This window comes from Berghia stephanieae, chromosome 9, assembly GCF_034508935.2.
Source record: "Berghia stephanieae isolate SIO BIC M18660-M18661 chromosome 9, UCSD_Bste_1.3, whole genome shotgun sequence".
Classification (NCBI taxonomy): Eukaryota; Metazoa; Mollusca; class Gastropoda; order Nudibranchia; family Aeolidiidae; genus Berghia; species Berghia stephanieae.
In genome coordinates this window covers 44,326,993-44,352,554 of record NC_088368.1, presented here as the reverse complement: position 1 = coordinate 44,352,554, position 25,562 = coordinate 44,326,993, and the positions used below count along the sequence as shown (strand labels likewise).

The 25,562-nt window shown below is 36.7% G+C and overlaps 1 protein-coding gene across 6 annotated transcripts in view; it reads right to left on the bottom strand.

Moving 5' to 3' along the window:
• Window positions 1–25,562, bottom strand: part of LOC144980299 (dynamin-1-like) — a 75,505-nt gene that overhangs the window by 44,255 nt on the left and 5,688 nt on the right. For 4 of the 6 annotated variants that reach the window (XM_078927950.1, XM_078927951.1, XM_078927952.1 and 1 more), the window contains exons 3-14: window positions 24,066–24,139; window positions 23,207–23,356; window positions 19,820–20,023; window positions 18,873–18,971; window positions 18,203–18,311; window positions 17,304–17,498; window positions 16,360–16,495; window positions 15,221–15,288; window positions 12,454–12,592; window positions 9,885–10,042; window positions 9,068–9,116; window positions 7,418–7,531 (exon numbers count right to left, since the gene is read on the bottom strand). In XM_078927950.1, the coding sequence (XP_078784076.1) occupies window positions 7,418–7,531; window positions 9,068–9,116; window positions 9,885–10,042; window positions 12,454–12,592; window positions 15,221–15,288; window positions 16,360–16,495; window positions 17,304–17,498; window positions 18,203–18,311; window positions 18,873–18,971; window positions 19,820–20,023; window positions 23,207–23,356; window positions 24,066–24,139 (1,495 nt within the window). Of the gene's footprint in view, window positions 1–298; window positions 311–7,417; window positions 7,532–9,067; window positions 9,117–9,884; window positions 10,043–12,453; window positions 12,593–15,220; window positions 15,289–16,359; window positions 16,496–17,303; window positions 17,499–18,202; window positions 18,312–18,872; window positions 18,972–19,819; window positions 20,024–23,078; window positions 23,146–23,206; window positions 23,357–24,065; window positions 24,140–25,562 lie in introns of those variants that run through there. The other 2 variants (XM_078927948.1, XM_078927954.1) reach the window with 2 other exon arrangements.

Here is a 25,562-nt window from a genome sequence, read left to right as displayed (position 1 = left end):
CACTGAAAATGGGTACAATCTTGGGGGAAATTCGTACAAACGTACAATCGCTGAAAATGCGTACAATTCCGCATTTTTTACAGTAGGTTAGCAGCTCTGAGAATCAATTCTAAAACACGATGTGATAAAAGAAAATATATACGAAAAAGAAAGCAGTAAAAAAAAAAAAAAATTCAAAGTCCTGTTCCATTTCCCCCCGCCCTATGACGAATGTTAACTAACAGCCAAAAGCAGGAATTCAGCAGACAAACATTGGTCAAGGATGAGAGAGAGAGAGGAGAAGTGCTAAAAGGCTTACCCTGTTACCTTTCTATAGAAAAGTAAAAATAATTGGTAAATAAAATGAAATCACATAAGGGCTGTCTATCACTATTCGAAGCGTTTTGGTTAACTCTCTCTCGATTTCAGCCTCATTGAAAATCAAACAAATTTGTTTGATTTTCCATGTATATGAACTCGACAGAGTTAATAAGAAGACTTATTTCAAAATCTTAGACTGATATCCTTTCCCTGGAGAAGAAAGGCACAATCACAGAAAAAGAAGAAATCTTTTTTTAAAAAGTATAAAATATGCCTTCGGCTGAAATAATAATGAAATGTTGCATGTTGAGGGTGGCAAACATTAAACTTCATTTCAATTATTATATTATATTAAATAAGGACTGATCTTTTAATAAAATAGGCTTAATACTATTGAAAACGGGGTGACCAAGTAAGTTTGTCTAAATCTTTTTAGGATAATAATAATGATAATAATAATGATAATAATAATAATAATAATAATAATAATAATAATAATAATAATAATAATAATAATAATAATAATAATAATAATAATAATAATAATAATAATAATAATAATAACAATACTCTTATAGAGCACGGATTATCCTCAACCATGAGGTTCTTGGCACTTTACATCAACACAAATCAAAATAGAAAGTACATAACATTAAAAAAAAAGAAACGTTTTCAAGGATTTCTTGAACACGCAAAAAGATTTGGATTCCCAGATGCTCTGTGGAATGGTGTTCCTGACAGACGGACCAAAATGAAAAAAGGACCTTGTTCCCGCCTTTGTACGAATGTGTGGGATAGCCAAACGGGTGGTGTCATTGGAGGAACGTAAAGATCAGCTTAGTCAAATATGTCTTTAGTAGTTCTGTGAGGTAGGTAGGGCAGTGTTTTCCAGACAACGATAAACTAGGACACATGCTTTGACCGTTTTCTCAACAGGCAGCCAGTGTAATAATCTTCGAAGGAGAGGTGTGGCAGAGTCAAACCTCGCCTTCGAAAGACCAATCTGGCAGCATTATTTTGGACCGTCTGCAGCTGCCTGAGTTTACTTTCCGAGACACCAAACAACAGGGCATTACTGTAATCCGGATTTGAAACTAAAAGAGAAATGACAAGTTTCTTGGTAACATCCTCAGAAAGGAACTGTGGAATAGGGAATGAGATTAGTGGAAGAGTAGCGTCCCTTGATTGGACGTCACCCATAGTCTGTGACGTCACTGGCGGAAAAGTTATAAGAGAGAGAACGTCATGTTGGTTGTGCGTGCGCATGCGTCTCTCGTCCTCGCTTCCGGTGAAAGCGGCTTGAGACACTTCAAAACCAATTTGACGTTCTCTCTGTAAGGTGACGTCCAATCAAGGGACGCTACTCTTCCGCTAATCTCATTCCCTATAGATCCTAATTCTTTTTTTCAAATGACACATCAATGATTGGATCATTGTCTTAATTTGGTGGTCCATCAACAGTTCCCAATCTAAGCATGCTCCGAGATTTTTTTACCTTGTCAAAACTATCTGTCATCTGCATTTTTTGCCAAATTGGGACCTAAAATTTGCCAAAATTTGCCAAAAAACCCCCCGAAATTTGCCAAGAAATTTGCCAAAAAGACCAAAATTTTGCCAAAAAATTTGCGGAGGAAAACTAAGCGTTTCAGTAAAAATTAACACGCGATACAGAAAAAAATTATATAAAATATATGACATTTAAGGACTTGAGAAATGAAATGACTGTGATTAGCGTTGTTACAAAGATTTTAAAGGATCATTATCCGTAGAGAGTAGCTTCCCTTGGTTTGGTCCCAGGCAAAGCTGCAACATTTCTCAAGTTTCGCACCTTTTTTTCTTCGTTATTTTGTTTTCGCTTCTTTTTTTCCCCCAAAATTTGCCACACGATTTGCCAAGTTTCCCAAAATTTGCCACGATTTGGCAATTTTGGGAAATTTGCCAAAGTTTGCGGATCGCCCTGATATTTGCGGCCGCAAAAAATGCAGATGACAGAACTATGACCTGGTTAACCCCACTTGTCCTTAAAACTACTGACCAATTGTGTATTCGAGGCCACTCATATCTCCCTTGATAGGGGCTCAAACGTGGCTATTCTGGCTATCAATTGGATGACAAAATTATTTCTACTCCGATTTGACTGGGTAGCTGTGGCTGAACCTTACTACCAGAAAGTACTAGCAATTCATTTGCATCCTTTCCAGAGGCTGACAATAAACTACAATTCATACCCGAGACAACAGAATATCCTAAAGTTTAAGAGAATTTTTTCGTGTTAATCATTTACTTTTGTACAGGCAGCTTGAGATGGTATAACATTATCAAATCATAACAATGTTTGTCAAAGACAAAACAACAAAGTCCAAAAAATTCTTGAAGTTGAAGTCGGGCATGCCTGAAAAGAATTTTTCTTTTTTTTTCTCATTAAAAACGGAGAACAAAATAGAATACGATGAATAATCAATACAATAAAATAACCAATGAGAATACGATGAATAATCAATACAATAAAATAACCAATGAGAATACGATGAATAATCAATATAATAAAATAACCAATGAAAATACGATGAATAATCAATACAATAAAATAACCAATGAGAATAAATTTCAAGCTTTATAAATAATTCACCTAAAACAGACAAATAGCAGCATTTTGGTAGTTTGCCTAGCTTTATACACATGACCTTTGCAAAGTTTGAATATGACCTAACTACCCAATATTAGATAGAGTTAGGATCAAACTCATGTCAGTCTGTCCTTTAAATGAACTGGGTGGTGAATGATGTAACAATTAAATGAAGGGGGGGGGGGGGGGAAAGGAGCGAATTAATATAAATGACTGAATGAATAATTGAATGAATGGGGGGATTGCATAAAGGAATGAATGAATGAGTAAATGAATAAATGAATGAACAATTGAATGATTGAGCAGTTGTATGAGTGAATGAATGAATGAATGAATGACGAAATGGTTGAATGACTGAATGAATAATTTAATGAATGGGGGGATTGAATAAAGGAATAAATGAATGAGTAAATGAATAAATGAATGAACAATTGAATGATTGAGCAGTTGTATGAGTGAATGAATGAATGAATGACGAAATGGTTGAATGACTGAATGAATAATTTAATGAATGGGGGGATTGAATAAAGGAATGAATGAATGAACAATTGAATGATTGAGTGGTTATGTGAGTGAATGAATGAATGACGAAATGGTTGAATGAATGAATGAATGAATGAATGAATGACAAAATGATTGAATGGCTGAATGAATAAACCACGAAATCATAAAATGAGGGAATGACGGAAATAATGAAATTATTAAAAGATTGAATGACTGAAGTACTGATACAGGTACCGTACCTGGAAGGAAAATGTAAGAATATAAAACAGGTCCAACAAACAAACAATTTATAACAGATATTATGTTAATTATATTTAATATATCACTATTGGGAGCAACAAGGCACAACGAAGAGGCTCCTACTCCCAATGGCCCCAGAGAGGAATTGGAAGACAAAAAAACAAAGGTAATTCGAGACTGAAAAGCGGAATCAGTGAATTGTAACGGCGTTGGAAAATGTAAACATGGGATAAACTGCATTCTGGTCTATGATGCCGTATTCACGCTGATGATTTGAATGAAATTTAAAACTTCCTTCTATTGAAATCCAGATTTTTTGCCTTGAATGGGGAATCGCGGAATGTAGACCGAATACACGGAATGATTCGACGAAAAGCAGAAGGGTAGAAAAGCCTCTGATAGTTTGTTTGTTTGTTTTTAAGAGGTTTACAGCGCTTGCAACACATTAAGGTCAAGCCCTCTGATAGTGGTAAGTAGTAAAGTACCAAGTTTGATTACTAACGAAAGAGTGAAAATGGAAAGGCTTCGTATGGGAACAAAACAGACAATGGACGTTCCGAAACGTCCAGAGTCTGTTTTGTACGTCCATTGTCTGTTTTGTTCCCACACGAAGCCTTTCCATTTTCACTCTTTCGTTAGTATTTTACGATCACCGGCTTCAGGCAGCCCTTATCGTTTTCAAGTTTGATGACCCACTCTTAAGGAAAAAGACCGTACCTGGCCTCTTATTGCAAGTAAACATACGGTCTTTTTCCTCAAGACGGCAGCCCTGCACTGTGTGGTTTGAGCAAGTCACCTCACCTGCAGCTGAGGCCAGAAAAAGCTTTAGATCTAGGGGATGACGTGGCTCAGCAGTATGATCTTTGCTTCATTCTCCAAATGTACCGAGTTCGATCACCTGCTTATGCGCTGTGTGGCCTTGAGCAAGTCACCTCGCCCTAGCTCAAATTGCGGCGCTGCACTGCGGCTGATACCTGGGTTATTCCAGTCTTCCCTTAGAATAGACCCTAAAAAGAGAAATTTTTCCTGGGGGATAATTTTACTTTATACAGACCCCTTCCATATCGGCCCAACTTTTCAAAGAGTTAAAACGAGACACCCTAATGCACTAAACCATCAACACCCTAAAAAGCAGTATGTTTGTTATAAATAATAAATAAATTGAGATTTTATATAGCGCAATATCCACTAAATGTGCTCAAAGCGCTTTACAAGGGGTCCCTGGCCGACAGCAACATTTAACATGTAGGACGGGACACGACGCCTGTGAGGCGATATTACAATTTTTCGGACAAAGACAACGCTGTTAACGGCAAGGTACTCATTTTACACCTGAGTGTGGTGAGAGAATGTGAGTAAAGAGTCTTTTCCAAGGACTCAACTATGCGCCGAGCGAGGCTCAAACCCCGGACCTTCCGATCCGAAAGCGAGTGTCATACCACTAGACCACATAGTTCATTATAATTTAAAAATAAATAAAATTCCCTTTCTTAATCCCATAGAGGAAATTTGTCTCTAGGATCTATTCCAAGAGAAGACTGGAATAACCCAGGCGTTAACCGCAGTGCAGTGCCGCAAATTGAGCTAGGGCGAGTTGACTTGCTCAAGGCCACACAGCGCATAAGCAGGTGATCGAAACTCGGTACCTTTCGAGTACGAAGCAAAGACCGTACTGCTGAGCCACGCCATCACCCGATATCTAAAGCTTTTTCTGTTCCTTATTTTAATGGGCAAGTCAAAAACGACAAAAACGCATTCTGGGGTCGTGGAAAGGGTCATTTCCATACACCTCATCAATCCATTTTATTTTCTCCTTTAAATTTCTCTCCGATTACCAAATCGGGACAGTTCTGATTTCATCAGGACAGTTGACAGCTATGCCGTCCGTTACAGCATTCAACAGGCACCTACATTTTGAAGAATACTCTCCCCCACCCCCCACTATTTACAAAAAAGAAAAAAGACAACACATAAGTCCACAGACACTCTCACTCTCAAAAGACAGTTCCTCCTGCCTCCCCCCCCCCCCTCTCCCTTCCTTTGTTAGTGTCATTTTTTGGTGTATTTTGGTCCCATACAGACACTGGAACAAGAATTTATCTGAGTGCATCAAAGGTAATCTATTCAGTCATACATACATATACATAAAGAATATACTAGAAAAATTGTAATCCAAGATTTTGCTCTTAGAATATGACAGCGCTGAAAAATTATATAAGTGCTGATGGTGACAAAAAGTGAAAAAGTAGGAAAATGTTGAACGACTGCCTTTAAGCCCCATTTTTACTGCACTAAACCCCACTTTTAGAGCAATTGAGATGATAGACTATCATTGATACTCTAGCTGACTTCTGGAGAGTCGGAAACTGCACCTGTGTGTTCCACCACACATCAACTCTCTCATTGCTAGCACATGTTTCGAGAAAATGTAATTTTTAAAAGGAGGAAATTCCTCCTCTGGACTCCAAAATCATGGATTTCCGCGGATCCGAGGAAAACCATCAGTACTGCCCCATGTAAAACTACCCACTCACAGGAATGAATTCACCAACTGAGCACAGGGGGAGGGGGTTGGGTATCAACACATTCTTTTTACAAGTAAAAGAACCCCAGGGATTTCCGCGGATTCGAGGAAAACCATCAGCACTGTTATATAACATGTGGTAGAAAAAGATTATTACCTGTAGCAGATAAAAAATGTATTATAAAGGCTTAAAAATAGTTAAATGTAAGTTTGTTTTTTAAAAGTTTTCTGACACATATTTCAGTGCCAGTAAAAAGGAAGAAAATGGGATGGTCAAAAAAGTTATAGATTTACAATTCTTTTGACCTCCCAAGGTGGGCGGCAGGAGGTCATGTTCTGTGTCTTCTATTCCCCTTTTTCTGTTTTTTGAGTTGTTTTCTGTCCTTGTCTTGAAATGGGATTACTTGGTTTTGTCCCAGCCCTAGCCAGAATCCTTGACTGTGAGGAAAACAGCTTTACACGAGAAAAGGCAAGACAAAGGTAAATGGTTCAAATAGGGAACAGACGTAGATTTCAAGAGCATACTATCAGTGTACTTAGTTTGAGATCACCAAAAGGTCTCATCCAAACACAAGCATAGGTCCCAACTAGGTCCCAACACTCAAAAGGTTTACAAATCATGATATATTTAAAACAAAAAATGTATCAGTACATAAAAGAGAGATGATTTACTAGAAAAAAAAAATCTTCCAAAATTATAGATATACATTTGACTGTTTTCATCACAGTCAAGGACTCTGCTAGGGCTGGGACAAAACCAAGTAATCCCATTTCAAGACAAGGACAGAAAGCAACTCGGAAAACAGAAAAAGGGGCATAGAAGACACAGAACATGACCTCCTGCCGCCCACCTTGGGAGGTCAAAAGAACCCACTCGGTAAAACAGGTATATCAGAAGGTCCTGAGTTCAAGCCTTGCTCGGCGCATAGTTTACTCCTTGAAAAAGACTCTTTACTACATTCTTTCACCATACTCAGGTATAAAATGAGAACCTGGCTGTTAACAGCGTTGTCACTGTCGGAAAAAAATTATAATACCGCCTGACAGGCATCATGTCTCGTTGTTCTACATGTTACACGATGCTGTTGGTCAGGGACCCCTTGCAAAGCGCTTTGATCACATTAAGTGGATATAGCGCTATATAAAAGCTCAAGTTAAAAAAAAAAAAATCATTAAGATTATCATGGATATAATCACGACATCCAAGAACTAGACAAGCTCACCTCTTCATCCTTGTACCAAGACAGAGACTCAGCAGTGAGAACAAACCAAAAGTCTTTGGATCCCCCCTTGATGAAGCTGATGTTGTGTAGAGACAGCCAACCCTTACGGATCACCTGACACACGAATGACAAATGGAGCAAAGGTACTGAAGGTCAGATACGTTGTTTCATAATAATAATGATGATGATGATGATAATAATAATAATAATAATGATGATAATAATAATAATAATAATAATAATAATAATAATAATAATAATAATAATAATAATAATAATAGTAATAATAATAATAACAGTAATAATAATAATAATAATAATAATAATAATAATAATAATAATATATAATAAATAAAATAATAATAATAATAATAATAATAATAATAATAATAATAATAATAATAATAATAATAATAATAATAATAATATCTTTATTATCCATGAAGGGAATTTTTCATTTGGTTACAGCATAGACATAATATACGCAAACAGACATACATGAAACAAATAGTGCAAAACCACACATACACACACACACACACGCACTCACAAACTCGCACTGGTTTACTGGTTATAATTATGGTCAAAGCTATCAATACAAAGCTAGGTATTTTTCAAGATTAAGAACTGAACAAGTGTATATGAAAGGTGCCAGACAAATCAAGAAAGAAAAATACAAGAAAAAAAAAAAATCCAAAAAAATCAGTCTACCTCGCCTGCTCCTCAATTTCTTAATTCGACTTAGAGCTTTCTTTCCTGTTTCATATATATCAATGATTCACCTCTATTTATCTAACTTTTTATTTTAGTTATACAAACATAAGAACAGAGTTCATCACACTCCAGTGTATATTTCGATAGGCTTAGAAAAACATTACTAACTAATTATCATTTATTTAATAGCCTTCTCTTTGAATTCATTTCAAACTAACGAATACTTTTCTTTCAACCTTGTCATGTAGCCACTTATTATTGACTCCAATTGATTTTATCTTCATTGCTTATTTCTCTTGAAAACGTACGCTATAATATTTATATTTTCAAAACCTGTATATTATTCCCGGGACTATGCGGAGCACTTCATTATCAAGACTCGTCGCAGCCTCCTTTGCCACCAGATTTATGATGACCTCAGCTTGATCAGTGAGAGCACTGTCAAGAATTTATCGAGCCTGCTGGAAATACACTGAAACTTCTCTCTGATTGGAACACAAGGGACTGGAAAAAGTGGTGTTTGTTATTGTGGTTTCCACTATAAAAATGCATTGAATACACCATTATCTGGACTGATTAATGGTGTAAAAGCAAATAAAATAGCGAGGAAGACGGGAATTGATATGACTTTGTTTGCCAAATACAGTTATCTCCCTCAACTGATCAAATCATTATGTCGAGATAAGGTTTCCTCAAACTTTTTTTGATATCTCGAGGAGTTTGAGGAAAACCAAACACTAGAGGTGCCTAAATGAGTCAGTAAAATGGGGAGATAGATAAAAGGAGTAAATGTAACAGCCTTATTTATGAGTCATATTTACTCCCTTTATCTTTCTCCCTGAGTTTCAGTGTGTATATAAATAGTCAAGAACATAGATTTTAAAACATAGAAATTTGCCACACGAATCTGTTGCTCACGTCTTATCTAAACCTTACCTGGTTTCCAACTTTCCTTTTTGTTGTCGTTTCGGATTTTTGTTGGGCACTGAGGACAATAATATGTAACGTGTGAATTGTAAATTGAAACATTTGCATTAGAAAAACAAGACAATGAAACAAAATTGGTAATCTGTTTTGTTTTTGTTATTAAGGGTTTTTACAGCGCTTGCAACACATTAAGGTTATATCAGCACCAGTAAAAAGGAAGAAAATGGGATAGTAAAAAGTTCTAGAATTACAATTAAAGCACCAAAGAAAAGGTAAGATAAAGGGGAATTGGTTTAAACAGAAAACCAGATGTAGATTCCAAGAGCAGACTAACAGTGTACTTCGTTTGAGATCACCTAAAAGTCTCACCCAGACACAAGCACAGGTCCCAAGGTTAACTCTAGTACCACATTGGGGTCAACCGGAAATAACGACCGGTTCCCAGTACTTGCCTAGCAAGTTTGGATGACGTAGCTAAGATATAGCATCACTCGGGTTTGATCGCGTCATTTCTTACGTCAAAAACTAGCTTCATACTCAACCCAAACAGCTTAAATAAACTGTTTGCTGATTGACTGAAACTAATATCAACCGATCAAACTTCGGCTTTTATTTCATAAAGAACATAATGGAATTTTTACTGAATCAAGGTCGGGTCTGTGTTACGTTTCTACAACTGATGCGCGTTTACTTGGAAAAGGTGTGTTACATTTAAACAACCGCGGCGTAAGTGAGGTGGGAATGGTGTGTTACGTTTATACAGCGGTCGAGGATCGGGGGTTAAGACATAAAATCTGGGGGGAAAAAACCTTTGAGGATAACTTACTTGGCAAAGCCAATGAAATCTTCATGATTGGTGTTCATGTAACTCAGTTGTATTTCAATGAGGAGGAGGATTTGCTGTTTTGCCACTTGCTCCTGTTCTCGGATGCGTGTATTCACGATGCGCTCAGTTTCCTCTCGAAGTCGGGGGTAGCGGTTCATCTGAGAGTAAAGAAGATAAAACAGATGAATTAATGTTGATATAGAAATATAAACTGTCGTGGTTTGGCCACAATGTGAGGCATGAAGGTTTGTGCAGAACGGTGGTGGAGGGCACCCTTGAAAGAGAAAGAAGTAGAAGAAGACAAAGGAAAGTTTGGATGGACAATATCCAGGAATGGACAGGAATGAAGATGGAAGGACTCTTGGAGAAGGCCAACAATAGAGAAGAATGGCGGAAAATGGTGAAGAGCTGCATCCCGTCTATCCCCCCGACGATCATCAGATCATGGGATGAATGAATATAAATATGTAAAAAAAACTTGAGATGTTATACAGCGCAATGTTCATAAAACATGTGCAAAGCACTTTACAATGGGTCCCTGATCAACAGCAACAAGTAACATGTTGATATTATTTTTTATTTTTTTTAGACAGAGACAACGCTGCTAACGACCAGGTACTCATTTTACACCTGAGTATGGTGAGAGTATATGAGTAAAGAGCTTTTTCCAAGGACTCAATTAAACATCAAGGGAAGCTCACCCAGGACCTTCCGATCCAAAAACGATGTCATACAACAAGACCACATAGTGGTATGTAGACAGAATTTTATTCTTCTTTCAGCTTATCCCGCAGTTTGGAGGGTTGCCATAATGAATGCCACATCTCCATGCATCTCGGTTCAAGGCATCATCTTCCTCCAGGCCCAGTTCTTTCATATCATCCTTTACCTTATCCCACCATCTAGTCTTTGGGCATCACTTTTTTCCTCTTTCCCGCTATTTGTAACTCCAATACTTTCCTTCCCACGCATTCCCTCTCTCGTCTCTTTAGATGTCCGAACCATTTCAATCTACCTTCTCTGATCAGTATGTAGACTGAATATATATATAGGGGAAATAAGGTGTGCAATATTATAAAATAAAAATACCAGAGCCTCACACAGGTCTTGTTTGGTTTAGGAGTTTCATACCCCTTGCAAAACGTTTATGGCATCTCAAGACATGGGAAATCAAATAAATATTTACACCAAGCACGAAATAGGGGTCATTTTAAACAGCACAGAGGGATAGAACAACAATGTAAAAAATATATATATTTAAAAAATATATAACAAAAAGATGAAATTAGAAAGGCTTTGGCAGTAAACAATACAATAATACTGTCATGTTGTTTTGTTTCCGAACTTATCCATTTCCACCTTTTCCATTTATATTTTTAGAACCCAAAATCTCCAGGCAGCTCCTTACCACTCTATAATATAAACATAATATGTAATCTGGCACAGACACACACACATCTCCCACATTGTCTCCCTTTTTTAACCCCCCCAAAAAAATAAATAAATGCCAACATTTTTTGTTGTTTGTCTCTGAGCAAGAAACATAAATAATGGTATTTCCAGACCACACCAACCCTATCCATCCAATGTGAAATATTTTTTTTTTTTTTCAATATTCAAAAGTCATGATGATAACGAGGCTCAGCGGTACGGTCTTTGATTCGTACCCAAAAGGTAACGAGTTCGAACACCCGCCACACTGCGCTGTGTGGCCTTGAGCAAGTCACCTCGCCCTAGCTCAATTTGATGCACTGCGGCTAACGCCTGGGTTATTCCAGTCTTCCCTTGGAATAGACCCTAGAGACAAATGTCCCCTATGGGATGAAGAAAGGGAATTTTAATTTTTATTTATATTTTTTTTCTAATTTTATAACGTACATGTATTTATGCACAGCAGTTTCCACGTAGTAGCGTTCTCACCTTTTTTCCATTGTATTCATTTTCCAATATCAGTCTACACGGTTTTATATTTCACTATTCTAAACTGCATTAGACAGTTCCTCTCCACCTCCCCTCTTTTCACCTAATTAGTTACGCACCTTTTAGAAATATCTAGCATTCTATTTTAATTCGTGCTTCCTTACAAAGGAGCATATCTACTATTTCCTGCCAACCAATGTTTTGTTTATTCATCCTAACAACACCACTACCACATCATCTCATTCATCTGTAGTGTTTCATTCATCCTGTGTTGATAAAGGGGAAACCCGAAACGTCCATTCTATCTTTTGTTTCATAAATAAATTGAAGCTTACATTCAATCTGACATTTATCTTTTTACTTATTTCGGACCTGCCAACTTGAAATGTAAAAAAATCGTAGTTTTCAGAGAGAAGAAATAGAAGTCACTATAATTAACTGTACAAATTAATATTTTACATTGATCAGTATTAAATATGTCTTCAAAACCCTGAATAGATGCTTTGTGGCATCAAAGTTTTCTTTTTATCACATTGTAATGAATCAAAAATGTCTATTTATTTCTATTGTTGAAGTCAAAATTCGTATTTTTACCATTTTTTCATAAGTGGTTGGTAGGTTTGTTATTTATTTGTAGTAGTCTTCTCACCTTTTCAGTACATTTCCGTACAACTGTAGAGAGTTCGGTGACGACCAGGTCGATGCAGTGTAGAGATGGTTCCTTCAGTCTATTGATTTGTTTCTTCACAATACTCTCAAAGGCCATGTCAGGGGTAAACAGGCCAGTTCTAAAAGGAGAAGGAAGTGTGTTTGGTTGTTAAAATAAACAAAAAAAACTATAAAATGCTAATAATAATAATAATAATAATAATAATAATAATAATAATAATAATAATAATAATAATAATAATAATAATACACATTTATACAGCGCTCATTCTCGTGTAAAACACAAGCTCTGGGCACTTTACAATATAAATTATCAATTTTAAGTGAAAAAAAAAAAAAAAAAAAAAAAAAAAAATAATAATAATAATAATTCATAACCAAATCAAGGATTCATAGAGTCAATGATAACAAATACAGTAAAAATGTGTCTTGAGATTGCTTTTAAAGGTAGGTAAAGACTTACACTCCCTCAGACCACGTGGTAGTTCATTCCAAATCTTGGGGACTGTTTTGTTCTTGTTTTTTAGGGTTTTACGGCGCTTGCAACACATTAAGTGCCAGTAAAAAGGAAGAAAATGTGAAAGTAAAAACTTCTAGAATTCCAATTAAAGCACCTCGCTATTAACGGCCAGGTACTCATTTTACACCTGAGTACGGTGAGAGAATGAGAGTAGAGAGCCTTATCCAAGGACTCAACTATGAGCTGAGCGAGACTTGAATCTAGGACCGTCCGATCCGAAAGCGAGAGTGTCATACCACAAGACCACATAGCCGCATAAATCTTGATATTGAAATAATCTGTCTGATGTATTTTTACTAAAGTGTGGGGAAGGGTGAAATCTATCAAGCAATGTACATTTTATCACTTGAAGTCTGTCCTACTGTATGGATGTGAAACTTGGAACGCATACCAGGCATGTATAAGGAGGGTACAGGTTTTCGTAAACAGGTGCATGCGTAAGCTACTCAGAATAAAATGGATGGATAGAATAAAAATTGAAGAAGTATGGAAAAGAACACAGCAGAAACCAGTGGGAGAGGAAATAGGAAGAAGACGATGGAGGTGGCTTGGACACATGCTTAGAAAGAATGACTCAACTATAACAAAGAAAGTATTGGACTGGAACCCTCAGGGCAGAAGATCAAGGGGAAGGCCACGAGGAACATGGAGAAGAATTAAAGAAGCTGATATACAGAGAAGTGGTAAGACCTGGAATGAGATAAAAAAGTTAGCTCGGGATAGAGAAGGATGGAAACTGTTTGTCTGTGGCCTATACCCTGACCCAGGGTGAAAAAGGCAATGATGAGAGAGGGATGGAAACTGTTTGTCTGTGGCCTGTACCCTGACCCAGGGTGAAAAAGGCAATGATGATGACATTTTATCATATTTGTTTCATGGGGAGAATGGGTTTTTTCCTCGCCAAGTTCAAAGTCCAACCAGCTTTGTCTGGCATCAGATTTTTTAAACTGTAAAAAACGAAAACTAGTCCTCTAGTCTAGAGGTATCAGGCCCATTGAATTTAACTCTCTCTTCTCTCAAGTGGATACCGGGACATTCAAATATACCAGGAAATGACAATGCAGACAGACTAGCCAGACTCGGATCAACACTTTTACAACCATCAATTCCAGTATCCTTAGACACAGCGAAACAAATAATCAAAACAAATAAGAGAGAAGAATGGATGATCAGTTGGGCAATGAGCACCACGGGTAGATGTTAATGTTCTCCCATATGACTACTCCTGTAAAGACTGATTGCCTAAATAAGCTCAGAAGACACCAGCAAAACATCATCTTTCAACTAAGAACACAACACATACCGCTCAACAACCATTTAAGCAAAATTACAAAAGACACATCCCCTTCCTGCCCCCTATGTCAACACCCCAATGAAACAGTAACAGACCACTTGCTTGAATGTCAACCTCTTGAAGACCTGAGATGCACATTCCTCCCACCAAATCCAAGCATCAGTAACACAATTTATAGTCACCTGGAACAACTACAAAAGACATCATGGCACAAGACCGAAGGGCTAGAGCTTAGGTGGTCGCTGGTTCGGATAAGTAAGTAAGTAAGTAACTCTCTCTTCAACGTTTGTTTGTTTTTTGTTTTTAAGGGTTTTACGGCGCTTGCAACACATTTAGGTTATATCAGCGCCAGTAAAAAGGAAGAAAATGGGATAGTAAAAAGTTCTAGAATTACAATTAAAGCAGCCAAGAGAAAGTAAGACAAAGGGGAGCTGGGGACAAATAGGGATCAGATGTAGATTCCAAGAGCATACCACCAATGTATTTAGTTTAAGATCACCTATAAGTCTCATCCGGACACAAGCACAAAATCCAACAAAGAGAAACACACGCAAATGCTTACATTATACATTTAAAATAACAAATATAATAATACATAATAGAGAGATGATTTACAAGGAAAAAAATATCATCTCCCAAAACAATAACTATGCATTTGACTGTTTCCCTCCCAGCCAGGAATCCGGCCAAAGCCAGGTCAAAACCAAGTAATCTCATTCCAAGACAAAGACAGAAAGCATGTTGGAAAACAGATATAAGGGAATAGAAGACAGATTATGTACCCCCCTGCCCACTATGGGAGGTCAGGAACCCCACCCAGATCTCTTCAACGTTATATGGAAAGTAACAATTATTTGCTACCCTCTGGAAAGGATACTAAAATAACACAAAACACTTGTATGATGAGTGATGTATTTCGAGAATTTAGCTTACCTGATGCCATGAATGTTTTTGATGGTGATCCCAATCTCACGACGTAGCTCTCTCTCGTCAAACTCCATCTAGATAAGAAATATACACGGAAAAAAATCTATTCAAAAGGTTTTCAAAATAGAGCATATTGTTTTTATTGACATAATTTAAAAGAAAAGTAACAAAAACATTTGATGTTTTTAATTAAAAAATATATATAACTAACGAAAAAATGTTGCAATAATTATAAATACATATGATTGAAGTCTAAGTCTAAAGGGTAGAGGAAAAATTTGAATATGGACATTCAAAAATCATTTTCTGTCATGTTATCTCACCAATTTAATACAATTATGTACCGAATATATCTTTGTGGTCGATCTGGTCTTTTAGTTATGTATTTACATTTTCATTGTCTTTTTGTTGTTGGCTGAAGAAGGGTTTTGAGTTTTGTGTTTGGTATTTTTTCCCTTTTGAAAGCTGCTATATTCATTTTTCTTTATTTTATTACTTTTCACAGTCCACAGCTTCTAGCCGCTTAACCCTCTCTTTACCACCCAGAGGAAAATCGTCACATTCGTTACGATGTAATCAACAATTTTCTCATTCTAATTTCATTTTGTTATAGTTACAGCCATAAATACTGGACACTATGTGACAGAGCTCATTTTTCTGAACAAAATATAGCATATACCCGTTACTATACTGTTTGAAAAAATCTACTTTTGTATTAGGTGAGCATGAAGTTACGGGTGAAATAGCTGCTAGGGAGAGAGTGAAGCTTAGTATCCCATAAACAACTTGACAATATGTTTACAGTGATGATACTCACAAAAAGTCAAAAAGGAGGAAAAGTCTGGGAAAAACGGAAAACTCACCTAGAACATTCTTGCACCACAGGAAAGTAGGCAGGATGACTTCTTTTGAGTACAATTTTAAAACGCCCGGAGTCCAGTAAAAGGAGGAAATTTTTTATATATATATATTTTTTTTTAAAAAGGAGGTATTTTTTAAAGATTTATTATATTAAAAAAAAAGTAAAAGGAGGAAATGAAGGAAATATCCGCGGATCGAGGATCTGAGGAGGAAAACCGAGGAAAGGAAAGAAAACCGCGGATTTCCGCGGAAAAGTATCATCACTGATGTTTAAAAATACATACCTTGACCAACTCAAACGGGAACCTTTCATGAAATATCCTGTTGATTTTGGCACCGCCAGACAGGTCATCAGTCGACACGTGTGTCCCAAAACCTTCGATATCCCGTTCAAAGTCTGTGCTGAACTGGGAAATCATCCTGAAAACAACAAACAAATCATTTGGAATAATGTTTGTTTATTTCTGTTTGTTGTTGTTTTTTTTGTTTTTTTTTTTAAAGGGTTTTACGGCACTTGCAACACATTTAGGTCATATAAACGCCAGTAAAAAGGAAGAAAATGGGATAGTAAAAAGTTCTAGAATTAAAATTAAAGCATCCAAGAAAAGGTAAGATAAAGGGGAATTGAATAAAGGGGAACAAATATAGATTCCAAGAGCACTCTATCGGTGTACTTAGTTTGAGATCACCTAAAAGTCTCAAGCACAGGTCCCCACTAAGACAGACACACTCAAATGTTTACAAATCACTTATAATATTTAAACAAAACAACACAGTGCATAATGGAGAGATGATTTATAAGACAAAAAATATCATCTCCCAAAACTAAACATTTGACTGTTTCCCTCCCAGCTAGAGTATCCAGCAGGGCCAGGACAAAATAAGTAATCTCATTCCAAAACAAAGACAGAAAACAGGTTGGAAAACAGATGTAGGATAGAAGACACAGTAAGTGCCTCCCTGCCCACTATGGGAAGTCAGGAACACCACCCAGTTGATTGTTTCTGCATTTGTGTCAGTGCATGACATAATCAGTCGGAAGGTGAACATTTTGAATTTGCATTTTTCCCCCAACTTTTTTCATCTTTACTTGAAGTATATCGGGTGATTTTTCATGAAGTTATGGGAAAGGTATCCAGCAACTTTTCTCAAATTTCATACTTGTTAAAATTTGTAATTATCCACAAACCTGAGAGTGACACTCAACAGACAGGAAATGTAGACTTACTGCATCATAGCCTTGGTCTTCCTTGCAGGGTCATCAGGTCTGAAATTCTTGTACTCCTCCACTTCCTTCTCCATGGACAGTAACTGGGACTGTAGCTTGTTGCGTAGTTGTGGCAGGGTCTCTCTAATGTGATTGGTCAACTGGGCATTCAACACTTTTTGTAGATGGGGGGTACCCAGTCGATCTGCTATGTGTCTGTATGAGAGAACCAATAAAGTATAATAAGAAATAGTCTCTCTCTCTCTCTCTCTCTCTCTCTCCCTCTCTCTTTCTCTCCCTCTCTCTCTCTCTCTCCCTCTCTCTTTCTCTCTCTCTCTCTCTCCCTCTCTCTCTCTCCCTCTCTCTCTCTCCCTCTCTCTCTCTCTCTCCCTCTCTCTCTCTCTCTCTCTCTCTTTATTAATGAAGCCAAAATAATTCTCGATTATATTTTGTAATGCAAAAATGTAGCGAGTTCTTAGATTATTTGAGGTTATTCAAAAGGCAATGACAAAAAAAAAAAAAAAAAGATTAACAATTTTTTTGTAGCCACAAACTTATTTAGTTCTTTTTAAAAAGGTGTTCAAGTCACTATTGCCCAATAAATACCCTTACAATCTGCAATGTCAGACAGCATAGTGGTATGACACTTGCTTTTAGCTCGGAAGGTCCTGGGTTCCAGCCTCACTTGGCGCATAGTTGAGTCCTGGGAAGACTCTTTTCTCACATTCTCTCACCAAACTCAGGTGTAAAATGAGTCGATAACGTCTCGTTCGAAAGAAAATTATAATATCGCTTAACATGTCATGTCTTGTTCTATATATTACGTGTTTCTTTTGATCAGGGCCCTCTGTAAAGCGCTTTGAGCACGTTAAGTGGATTTCATGCTATATATATCAAAAAGCTCAAGTAGGATTCTATACCTGTAAGATGGATGGGATAAAAAGAATTTCCTCTCAGCAGCCAAAGCAGCCCTGATGTCTTTCTTCCCATCAATGTCTCTCTGGCTTCTATTGACAACTCCAATGTAACCTGAGGATAGGAGGGAAAAGAATACATGATATAATAAATCCATTGTGGCTTGTACTCTTGAGCACGTTGCTGTTCGGCTGTCTCCACGTATCACAATCCTCTTAGGTGAGCATGAAATCTGCTCTTTTAAAATCACTTTTGGCCATTATTAGGTTATTTAAATATGTCATTCTCTGTCTTCCTCTAGCTCTCTTTCCTTCGATCCTACCAGATTTTTCTATTATATTTATTCATAAAAGTTATTAAATTCTCACTTTCCCACATCATCTTCTAGTCTTTATTGCCAGGGAGTGCATAGAACACCAATAGATATTGACGCCACTCAACTCTTTGTTATTGTTTTCAGCCAGCCATTTTTATGAGTAGTTCTCACTAAATTCTATCAATCAATACTTAATAAAACAATAAAGGTTACATATAGTTTTGCGTGCTGGTTGGTACTTTATATCTGGCTTGCATATTTTGGCTAAACGCACAACATCAAAAAAAAAAAAAACCATAAATTCAAACAAACGCACCCACAAACACACGCACACATACACAAACACACACATTCATTACCTCTTCTTAAAGGAAGCAATCTGTTCTCCAGGATATCCCTGGCATCTGTCCCGTCGTCCATCAAATCTAGTTTGGTAATCACACCGATGGTACGCAGACCTGGGAGAGTGGGAATTAAACAGTGGAGAAAATGACTCAACAGAAAATGTCATAGTAATATTAAAAGTTTAAATCATACATGCTACAAGACTACAATGTGATATTATAAAATAAATATGTATATAATAATATAATCCATCATTTAATAAGTAATAAATCATTAATCAAGATGAGATGAGATGAATAATAAAATATATAAATAATAACAAATGAATAATGTATAGAATAATATTAAAAATATAAATATAAATAAAATATATAATAATAAATAAATAATGAATGAATAATAATAATAATAAGAAAAATGAATAATATAATAATAATAATAATAAAATAAAATATAAAATAATAATAAATATAGATAGAGATGATGAGAATGATGATAGATGAAAAGATAATGAAGAATGAAGAATGAGAAGATAGATGATGAGATGAAGAATGATGATGAAGAAAGAGAAGAATAAGAAAGAAAGAAAAAAGAAGAAGAAGAAGAATAGGAATAGAAGAAGAAGAAGAAGAAGAAGAAGAAGAAGAAGAAGAAGAAGAAGAAGAAGAAGAAGAAGAAGAAGAAGAAGAAGAAGAAGAAGAAGAAGAAGAAGAAGAAGAAGAAGAAGAAGAAGAAGAAGAAGAAAGAAGAAGAAGAAGAAAGAAGAAGAAGAAGAAGAAGAAGAAGAAGAAGAGAAGAAGAAAAGAAGAGAAGAAGAAGAAGAAGAAGAAGAAGAAGAAGAAGAAGAAGAAGAAGAAAAACAACAACAACAACAACAACAACGACAACAACAACGACAACAACAACAACAACAACGACAACAACAACAACAACAACAACAACAATACAAATATAGACATACCCTGTGGATCGACTTCTTTGGCAATCTTGAGAGCATCCGAGTTGGCCAGATCTGAATTAGCCGGTGTGACAGCCAGGATGAGACAAGACTCCTTGGAGATGAACTCCATCAACATTCCTCTGATCTGACTCTCGATGTCCAGGGGCTGATCCCCCACGGCCACTTTGGTCATGCCAGGCAAGTCAATCAATGTCAGGTTGAGGACTGGAAACAACAACAAAAAACAACAACATGGGGTTATTAGTGTGCGGCTATGTGGTCTAGTGGTATGACACTCGCTTTCCGATCGGAAGGTCCTGGGTTCGAGCCTCGCGCTCGGCGCATAGTTGAGTCTTTGGAGAAGGCTGTTCACTCACATTCTCTCACCGTACTCAGGTGTAAAATGAGTACCTGGCCGTTGATAGCGTTGTCTTTGTCCGAAACATTGTAATATCGCCTAACAGGCGGCATGTCCTGTCCTACATGTTAAATGTTGCTGTTGACCAGGGACCCCTTGTAAAGCGCTTTGAGCACATTTAGTGGATATTGCGCTATATAAAAGCTCTATTTTTTAAATTTTTTTTTTATCATTGAATTATTCAAAATCAGACATCAAAGCTAGGCTGCCTTCGAATTGAGCTTTTATATAGCGCAATATCCACTAAACGTGCTTAAAGCGCTTTACGAGGGGTCCCTGGCCAACAGCAACACATAGGACGAGACATGACGCCTGTTAAACGATATTAATTACAAATTTTTCAGACAGAGACAACGCTGTTAATGGCCAGGTACTCATTTTACACCTGAGTATGGTGAGAGCATGTGAGTAAAGAGCCTTTTCCAAGGACTCAACTTTGTGTGCCCATTTTTTGTTATAAACTCTACTTGTCTGCATTCAGCATATTTTGGTCAATATTCCCATTTTATAATATTTTGGACAATAAAGCTTATTAGAATATGATGTTGTTTTTTTTGTTTTTAAGGGTTTTACAGCACTTGCAACACATTAAGGTCATATCAGCGCCAGTAAAAAGGAAGAAAATGGGAAAGTAAAAAGTTCTACAATTACAATTAAAGCATCCAAGAAAAATGAAGACAAAAGGGGAATTGGTTCAAATAAGAAACAGGTGTAGATTCCAAGAGCACAATATCAAAGTACTTAGTTTGAGATCACCTAAAGTCTCATCCAGACAAAAGCACAGGTCCCCACTAAGAGGAATACACTCAAATGTTTACAAATCATATATAATATGTTTACAAAACATAATACGGTGCAAAACAGAGAGATGATTTACAAGGAAAAAAATATCATCTCCCAAAATTAACTAGACATTTGACTGTTTCCCTCTCAGCCAGGATATCCGGCCAAGGGTAGGACAAAACCAAGTAATCTCATTCCAAGACAAAGACAGAAAGCAAGTTGGAAAACAGATATAGGTGGATAGAAGACACAGTAAGTACCTCCCTGCCCCCTATGGGAGGTCAGGAACCCCACCCAGATAGGATATGAGAAATCATACTGGCTGGCAAGTCTGTATAAGGATTGACAAAGACTATCGTTATCAACTGTTTTTTTAATCAAAAGATGAAGCAGAGTTATACTGAGCCACAGATGCTACAAAATCAGGTGACAGAGACTGACAGATAAAATTCGAAAAGTATTCCTGCAGAGTCATTAGGCCCATGGAGCAGGAGTTTATCCCAGTTTCTATAGTGTGTGAAACAGGCAATAGCAACTGCTTGCCACCCTTTGGATAAGACGCAAGTCTATCTCAAAGCACTTGCCAATGGATCTAACAGAATCAGCTAACCAATCACTGCTGGGCGGAAAGGGGGGGGGGGGGGGGGGGGGGGTCAGGAAAAAATTTCAAATGCGCCCGGGATCGATCTCTGACCTTTATGCTTGTGAAGTGAAAGCTCTACCAACTGAGCTACCGGGACCCCCAATATAAAATAAATCTAACATAGTTTTTAGGATTGATGTAAAAATGACCATCCTGACATCCTCAGCCAAAATAATCAATACGTGTCCTCAACTGAAACTGATTCGACGATTGATGACCCATATCTCTTTGGTCAGAGGATGACTCATCACATACAAACCTATTACCATTGATTACACATCAAATCGATGGAAACAATCAAGAGTAGTCTCCCCTCATTACCCACACAACCTTCTTTTGTTTTGTGAGAATTTCTATCGCATTCACATAAAAAAACAAACACTCACGTGTGCGTACAAATATTCTCTCTCTCTCTTTCACACACACACACACACACACACACACACACAACACACACACAGAGGAGTGTATTAAATTGCAAATAACAAAGTCATCATTTAGATAATTTATGTCCCATCAAAACACTGAAACACAGCCAAAGTATAAACATAATATGTAATGGCTTTCATAAAGGCCGCACAATATGATAGGACTTTGCCATCCACTCTTTTGACTTGTTTGGGAAACATTAACAAAGAAGCCAAAATTACAAAGAGCTAAAACAGCAAACCCTAACAAACACGACTGACACTGTCAAGGCCCAAAACAGCAGTATGTTTAGTCTATAATATAATATATTATAATATAATATAATATAATATAACACAATATAATATAATATAGATTTAGAGCTTTTACTGTTACTTGTTTTGATTTGCTAGTCAAAAAAGCATAGTCCTGGGACATGCAATGGGTCATTCCCATACATAGAAACAGTCCATAAAAAAAAAGGAAATATCTCCAGATTGCCAACAGACCAGTTCCGATTTTATACGGACAGTTGGCCTCAAGGCTTTTAGATATCTAGAAAACGGTCGGGGCTGCCTGAAGCCTGTGATCGTGAAAACACTAATGAAAACGTGAAAATGGAGAGGCTTCGTACAGGAACGATACAGACAATGGACGTTTCGGGTACAAACCCTTCATCAGCACAACAATACACAAATTAACGTGGAAAACAAATAAAATATTCCAATATCTCATTTGTCTGTAGTTTTTCATTCATCCTGTTTTGTTGATAAAGAGGAAAAACCCCGAAACGTCCATTTTATATGTTTTCCTATATTAAATTGAAGCTTACACTCAATTTCAAAATTGCTATTTATGCTCCCATGTTTGCCACTCTTGATTACAAATTCATGGACCTGAAAGCCTTTGTACAATATAATCATTCCGATATTGACTAAACAGTGGCAGTGGGGGGGGGGGGGGGGGGGGGGGGGGGGAGACACGTCACGAGAACCAAGTAGTTGTAAGAGGAGTAAGAGTGTACTCACCATTAGGAGAAAAGACACGGAGATTGATGGGGATATTTGATATCCCCTTGTTGCTGCCTGTGGCCCGATCCGTCACGAGACACGGCACGAGAACCAAGTAGTTGTAAGAGGAGTAAGAGTGTACTCACCATTAGGAGAAAAGACACGGAGATTGATGGGGATATTTGATATCCCCTTGTTGCTGCCTGTGGCGCGATCCGTTTCATCTTCAATTTCTTTGCGTACTAAATTAAAATCTGTGAATTTTTTCCCCTTCGTGTGCACAAACTCTGCATACTCTGTTGAATAAATAAATAATAAATGGTATGAATATGAATAGTAACAATGTCTGGAATGAACTTGTTGAACCAAAATCATGAAAATAAAAGGCTAATTACAGAGTGTGACTTTAAAAAAAAAAAAAAAAAATCCTATGCCAATAACAACTAAATTTTTTGACAAACTGCATTCATTGTTACAAACAAATACAGTGGAATGGTTTTATTGAACGTGAGTTATCTCCCCTATTATTAGCTGACAACAATGTTGTTGATTGGTGTGACTATGGCGTGAATGGAAAACCGGATTGGTCATGCAATCTATAAAATGAATCAGCTTTTAAAAACTTTTATGTAATTTCTGAAAAGCCAAATATTCCAAACTTTGAATACTGAGCCCTCTGCTCGATATAATATAAAAAATTGTAGTTTTCATGGGAAATAGTGGTTGTAACTATTTTATAAATTGACATCCTCCCATATGAAAAAAAAATAAAATAATACAATAAATTCCTAATAGAATTATCTGGCCCAAGCCCAAAGTGTCCTTTTTAATAAGTTTTATTGAATCAATAAAAAAGCTCAAGTTTTTTTTTTCTTCCTTAAGAAAACCACGTCTGGCGTATTGCATTAGTCCTATCCGATGTCATGAGGTACCCATGACTATAAATAACGACCGTGAAGAAGGAAAGAAAGAAAGTTTTAAGGAGAAAGAGGAAGGCATACTGACCTGTTCGGCTGTTTGTGAGTTGTAAGACTAGAGGTCTTCTAGTCACGATTCCTGATCCTCTCGGCAGGAAATCTCTGTGGAGGAAAAACCAAAAACAAATAAATGGGGACAATCCTTACCATAGACAATTACAAAAATCATTTGTTTATTTATATAAATACAGACAAAAAAAAACAAAAAAACACACATGTAAACACAGGTTAGCAATGTTCCAGCCTCTGTCAAAATATAGTTGTTTTTTTTTTAATCCAAGCGTTTCAAGAACACTCATGTGTCATTGTTCCAAACTCTTTGTCGCAAAAAGAAAAACTTGGTTTATCAATAATACTTTTAGTAGCATTGTGGTGAAATATTCGAGTGTAAGGAGATGACCGAGCGCCTATTAATTGTTATGAGAAGACAGGATGAGGATGCACGGAAGTTGCTACGAGTGGAAAAAAAGTAGAGGCTTTGATGCTATTCTCTAAAAAGCTGTGAGAGAGAAGGACATAGGGGAGAGTTCACTGTAGAGTTTACGAATGGAGAATGAATCTAGGGCGGCCCCATCGACACCATTAGGACGTCAACTGGATCTTCATCAATTAATGCCAGGTGATCAAACCAGTTTTAAGCAGGGACTTTTTTCATAGTTCATTTTTAATATAAAGATTTATATATAGCTACAACATACCAACAAGATTAGTAGTTAAGGTTAAAAAAAAAAAATTCCCTTTATTCATCCCCAAGGGGAAATTTGTCTTTAGGGTCTATTCCAAGGGAAGACGGGAATAACCCAGACGTCAGCCGCAGAGCAGCGCCGCAAAGTGAGCTAGGGCGAGGTGACTTGCTCAAGGCCACACAACGCAGCGGCGGGTGATTGAACTCGGTACCTTTCGGGTAGGAAGCAAAGACCGTACCGCTGAGCCACGCTGCCCCCAAAAATCAAAGACATGTAGTATTTGTATACCATATCAGACATATAAACCGATATGGAAATTACCATCCATATCATATCAATACTTGTGTTTATATTTTTAGAATTTTATAACTATTTTGTTTATCATTGGTATGAAATAAATCGACATTTCAAACTGGTCCCTATTTATATGGATGTTGTCATTCACTCTCAATAGCTCATCACAGCACACTACAAAGTTTCAATGTCCATTTGTCAACTGATTCATCGGCTCAGTCAGTCAATAAGTCTTCTGAGCTACGTGGGTTTGAGCCCTGCTTTTGTGCCAAATATTATTTCATTTGATTTATGTGTTATGTTGTTGCTAATACTAATAATATGTTATTTATTCTATTTCAGATTCACGATTATTAATGCATAAAATTCATTCAAATGACACTGAAATAACATGCATGTATAGTCAATAGATCTATTAATAATATAATAATAATAAATAATAATAATAATAATAATAATAATAATAATAATAATAATAATAATAATAATAATAATAATAATAATAATAATAATAATAGTGTATTAATATAAAATATTGAACAAAA